The sequence below is a fragment of the Otolemur garnettii genome, unplaced genomic scaffold (assembly GCF_000181295.1).
Source record: "Otolemur garnettii isolate 467f Iridium unplaced genomic scaffold, OtoGar3 scaffold00091, whole genome shotgun sequence".
Taxonomy (NCBI): domain Eukaryota; kingdom Metazoa; phylum Chordata; class Mammalia; order Primates; family Galagidae; genus Otolemur; species Otolemur garnettii.
In genome coordinates, this window is record NW_003852486.1 from 3,938,395 (window position 1) to 3,944,120 (window position 5,726).

Genomic DNA, 5,726 nt, shown 5'->3' on the forward strand with positions numbered 1-5,726 from the left:
AAAAAAAAAAACAAAAACAAAAAAAAACAATTACAGGTGATTTCTTTCTTTTTGGAGACAGAGCCTTAGTATGTCACCCTCAGTAGAGTGCCATGGCATCACAGCTCAAGCAACCTCAAGCTCTTGGACTCAAGCAATTCTCTTGCCTCAACCTCCCAAGTAGCTGGGACTACAGGCGCCCACCACAATGCCCGGCTATTTTTTTGTTCTTGCAGTTGTCATTGGTTAGCTGCCCTGGGCCAGGTTCGAACCCACCAACTTTGGTGTATGTGGCTGGCCCTGTAACAACAGTGCTATGGGTGCCGAGCTATCTATAGGTTATTTCTTAATATGCAGGGGTTGAAATAAAGAAGTAGATAGCCTTAAGTACCTACTTCTTTTGAGACAGAGTCTCACTGTGTTGCCCTCGGTAGAGTGCTGTGACATCAGCTCACAGCAATCTCAAACTCTTGGGTTTAAGCGATTCTCTTGCCTTAGCTTCCTGGGGTTCAGTTGAGTGCTATGGCATAATAGCTCACAGCAACCTCACACTCTTGGGCTCAAGCAATCCTCTTGGCTCAGCTTCTCGAGCAGCTGGCACTACAGGCACCTGCCACAATTCCTGGCTATTTTTTAGAGATGGGGTTTCGTGTTCAGTCAGGCTGGTACATACATTTTATAAACATTTATTTTGAGTTATAGTTAACATATATATGTAATAAGTGGGACAAGGTGTCCATAAAGTTTGTGTGCAATTTACTATGTTAAACTATTTAAAATGGCACAAGTACTTTGTGTCGACTTTGTATTTAAAATGTACGTACAATTTGATAAATTTTAATCTTTGTATACACACCATGAAACCTGGGCTTCTTTTTAATTTTCAAAGGCTAGGGAATAAATAGCTTGTATACAATGAGGCAGGCCTGGGCTGTGTTAACTTTTTTTTTTTTTTTTAAATATGTTTTAGGCCAGAACACAAAGCGTGAATCTGGAAGAAAAGTTCAGTCTGGAAACATCAATGCTGCTAAGGTATATCTTCTAAGCATTTATGTAGTTTGCCTCCAATTGTCTTCCCTTCTGTATCTGTATTTGGTCATAGCTGTTCTTCTCATGCATGTAAAGTATATTTAGAATGTGAAATTAGGCAGAGGAAAAGTTGACTTCTTTTACCACATTTCTGTGATGGTGGTGATAGGGGGAAGGAAACTCTCCCCCTCGGAGGATTAATTATCTCAAATTAGCCTATACATAACTATTGTTACATATTGATTTATAATATTCTTTGTTTGTCTCCTGTATTGAACTGAGTTACTTGAGAGGAACAACTGTAGTCTCTTTTTAGCTTATACATAACTATTACTATGTCTTGATTTATAATATTCTGTTTGTGTTTGTCTCCTGTATTAGACTGAGTTACTTAAGAAGAACAACTATTAATTCTCTTTTGTATTCCTGGGGCCCACCATAGGTCCTGGAAGGTACTTCGTAAATGTCTGTTGAATGAAATAGTGAAATAGCATAATACCTGATTTACGGTGGTGTGGGGGCTACTGAGGCCACTGTCATGGCAAGACTTACTAAGACAAAGAGTTCTAGTAATTTGGACTGCTGGGAAACTGAAGCTCTGGGAGGCATGGCCCCTTTTTTCTTGTGAAAAGTCATTTCTTCATGTAGGTATCCTGCAGTCTTTCGCAAGCTGGACAAGTGGTGAAGGGGAACAAAAAAAGGAGCTAGCCACATGGTGTGCTATATCCACCCCTACTTTAGAGGTGTCATTGTTAAAACACTGGCTCTGCAACCTCTTCACCTAACTCTCCAGCACTTTACCTTTTCTTTCCATTAGACTATTGCAGATATCATCCGAACATGTTTGGGACCCAAGTCCATGATGAAGGTAGGCTTATCTCTTATTAAAACTCTTAGATTGGGGCAGCGCCTGTTGCCCAGTGAGTAGGGTGCTGGCCCCATGTACTGAGATGGCAGGTTCAAACCCGGCCCTTGTGGAACTGCACCAAAAAAATAGCTGGGCGTTGCGCCTGTGGTCCCAGCTACTTAGGAGGCTGAGGCAAGAGAATCACCTAGGCCCAAGGAGTTGGAGGTGGCTGTGAGCAGTGTGATGCCACAGCACTCTACCGAGGGCACTAAAGTGATACTCTATCTCTACAAAAAAAAAAAAAAAACTCTTAGACTGGGCAACATAATTCTATAATATAATTTAGAAGAGAACAGAATTAAAACCCTTTTAACACCATAAAAAAAGCCCAAAACTGGCTCAGCGCCTATAGCTCAACTGGCTAAGGCGCCAGCCACGTACACCTAAGGTGGCGGGTTCGAATCCCCAGCCCGGACCCGCCAAACAACAATGACGGCTGCAACCAAAATATAGCCGGGCGTTGTGGCGGGCGCCTGTGGTCCCAGCTACTTGGGAGGCGGAGGCAGGAGACTCGCTTGAGCCCAGGAGTTGGAGGTTGCTGTGAGCTGTAATGCCACGGTACTCTACCCAGGGGGACAGCTTGAGGCTCTGTCTCAAAAAAAAAAAAAAAAAAAAAAAGCCCAAAACTGTTAGAGTGGCTCAGCGCCTGTGGCTCAAGTGGCTAAGGCACTTAGCCACATACACCTGAGCTGACAGATTTGACTCCAGCCCGGGCCTGCCAAACAGCAATGGCGGTTGCAGCCAAAAAATAGCCAGCTGTTATGGCGGTCGCCTGTAGTCCCAGCTACTTGGGAGGTAGAGGCAGAATTACTTGAGTCCAGGAGTTAGAGGTTGCTGTGAGCTGTGATGCCACAGCACTCTACCCAGGGAAACAGCTTGAGGTTCTGTCTCAAAAAAAAAAAACAAAACCTCTTAGACTACAAATTTTCCTTTCTGTTATCTAAGTCATTCTAAGTACAGTTTTTGCTTTTGTCATAGATGCTTTTGGACCCAATGGGAGGCATTGTGATGACCAATGATGGCAATGCCATTCTTCGAGAGGTGTGATTTTTTTTTTTCCATTTGCTTTCTAATAGTTTTACACATATAAAAGATCTATTAAGGTGTATGTAAATGGTGATTAGTTTCTAAGGGTTACTGTAACACATTACCACAAACTGATAGGCTTAGAACAATAGAAGTTTACTATCTTGTAGAATGAAACTGGAAGTCTGAAATCAAGATGTCAGCAGGGCTATGCTCCTTCTAAAGGCTGAGGGAAGAATCCTGCTTTGCCTTTTCTAGTTTCTGATGGTTGCTGCCCATCCTTGGCATAAACTCAGTCTCTGCCTCATTCTTTATATGGCATTCTCATGGTGTGTCTCATACTATGAATGATTAAACTTGGGAGTGTGGTAATCCAACACAGCCTTATCTTGACTTAGAGATCTTATTGCCAAATAAGCTCAAATTCACAGGTTTGGGGAATTGGGACTTTACCATATCTTTTGGGAAGGACACAGTTCAACCACAGTGGTGCTTCTAGTAAATAAAAGGTACTGTTCTGTCTTCAAGAAGTTTTAGGCCAGGGTCAGAGGCTCACATATATAATCCTAGCTCTCTGGGAGGCTGAGGCGTGTAGATTACCTGAACTCAGGAGTTCAAGACCAGCCTGAGCCAGAACAAGACCTCGTCTCTAAAAATAGCCAGGCATTGTGGTGGGCGCTTATAGTCCCAGCTACTCAGAAGGCTGAGGCAAGAGAATCATTTGAACCCAAGAGTTTGAGGTTGCTGTGAATTATGATGCCATAGCACTCTGCTGAGAGTGACAAAGTAAAACTTTGTCTCAAAAGAAAAAAAAAGAGCCAGAGAGAAGTTTTAATCTTGTTTTTTGAGACAGGTGTCTCATTCTATTGCCCCAGGCTAAAGTACCATCGTTTCAGCCTGGCTCACAGCAGCCTCAAACTTCTGAGCTCAAGTAATCTTTCTGTTTTCAGCCTCTGAGGACCATAGACAGAGGCCATAACACCTGGATAATTTTTCTGTTTTTCGTAGAGACCAGGTCTCCCTCTTGGCTCAGGTTGGTCTCTTAACTCTTGAGCTCAAGGGATCTTCTTGCCTCAGCTTCCCAAAATACGGTAAAACAATAAAGGAAATGAAATGGGTATGGAAGCAAGAAGCTCATGAGTTAGAGCCAAGCAGAATAAGTTAAGAGATCTTCGAATAGTGTTTATTCAGTGGTGATCTGCTTCTCTCTCTCCCCGCCAAGATTCAAGTCCAACATCCAGCAGCCAAGTCAATGATTGAAATTAGCCGGACACAAGATGAAGAAGTTGGAGATGGGACCACATCAGTAATTATTCTTGGTAAGAGGATGAAAAGGGAGGAAAGATTTTACATACTGTCATATTTTTCTCACTTGGTAGAATATGAAGTACAAATTGTTTTTTTCTTTCTTTGGAGACAGAGCCTTACTTTGTCACCCTTCATACAGTGCCCTGGCATCATAGCTCATAGCAGCCTCAAACTCTTGGGCCTAAGTGATCCTCGTGACTCAGCTTCCTAAGCAGCTGGGACGACATGGTGCCCACCACAGCACCCTGCTATTTTTAGAGACATGGTCTTACTCTTGCTCAGGCTGGTCTTGAACTAACTCTCCCAAGGATTCTGGTGTAAGCATAGGGGTCTCGTGATATATAAGGGAACCTGTTGGAATGCTGGATTCTCTTTTATGGCCTTGCGTCGAAGATGATAAAAGAAAAGAAGGAACAGTAGTCATGCCAAAAAGGGCTGTGGCCATATGCAACCTGTTCGCTGCACAAACTGCCTGATGCATGCCCAAAGACAAAGCTATAAAGAAGTTCATCTCTCAGAACATAGTGGAGGCCGCAGCTGTCAGGGTTATTTCTAAAGCAAGTGTCTTCAACACCTATGTGCTTCCCAAGCTCTATGTGAATCTGCATTACTGTGTGAGTTGTGCTGTTCACAACAAGGTAGTCAGGAACTGTTCTTGGGAAGCCCTCCAGGGCTGAACACCTCCACCCCAGCTTAGACCTGCAGGTATTGCCCCATGACCACCAAAGCCCATGTAAGAAGTTGAGTCTTTGAGTACTGAAGAAAAACTATCCTTTCTACAAGGGTACAAGTGAATCTTTCTAAAAGCAGAGTATGAACGTTTTAACTCAATAGCTAAGAAAATGACATGAAGGTTATGTTAACCAGTTTGATGAGAGTATTTCAAAATGTGTATGAAAACAGCACACTGTGCCCATGATTGCATTAATGTATACAGTTAGGCTATAAGAAATTTAAAAAAAAACCTATCCTTTCGGAAAAAACAAAATGGAAATTATACTTAAAAAGAAATATGGCTTGGTGCCTGTAGCTCAAGAGGCAAAGGTGCCAGCCACATACACCAAAGCTGGCAGGTTTAAATCCAGTCAGGGGCCTGCCAAACAACAATGACAACTACAACCAAAAAATAGTCAGGTGTTGTGGTGGGTGCATATAGTCCTAGCTACTTGGAAGGCTGAGGCAAGAGACTTGCTTAAGCCCAGAAGTTAGAGATTGCTATGAGCTATGACGCCACAGCACTCTACCCAGGACGACAGCTTGAGGATCTGTCTCAAAAAAAAATGAGCTCAGGCAATCCACCTCCCTTGACCTCCTAGAATGCTAGGATTACAGGTAAAAGCAACTGTACCCAGCCAATCATTTTGAGAATGGTGGGTTGGATGGAAATTTGGTTGAGAGTAACAACCAACCAGTCACATCTTTAGATTCCATTTGTGGTTTGGTTTGGGGGGTATCTTTTTTTTTTTTTTTTTTTTTT

At 42.8% G+C, this 5,726-nt stretch overlaps 1 protein-coding gene and 1 pseudogene across 1 annotated transcript in view; both read left to right on the plus strand.

Annotated features, from left to right (window-relative positions):
- Positions 1 to 5,726, plus strand: part of CCT3 (chaperonin containing TCP1 subunit 3) — a 25,292-nt gene that overhangs the window by 2,392 nt on the left and 17,174 nt on the right. Inside the window, exons 2-5 of the mRNA XM_003795257.2 lie at positions 950 to 1,011; positions 1,826 to 1,876; positions 2,894 to 2,956; positions 4,164 to 4,260. Coding sequence (XP_003795305.1) covers positions 950 to 1,011; positions 1,826 to 1,876; positions 2,894 to 2,956; positions 4,164 to 4,260 — 273 coding nt within the window. The remainder of the gene's footprint in view (positions 1 to 949; positions 1,012 to 1,825; positions 1,877 to 2,893; positions 2,957 to 4,163; positions 4,261 to 5,726) is intronic.
- LOC105887473 lies at positions 4,269 to 4,986 on the plus strand (annotated as a pseudogene).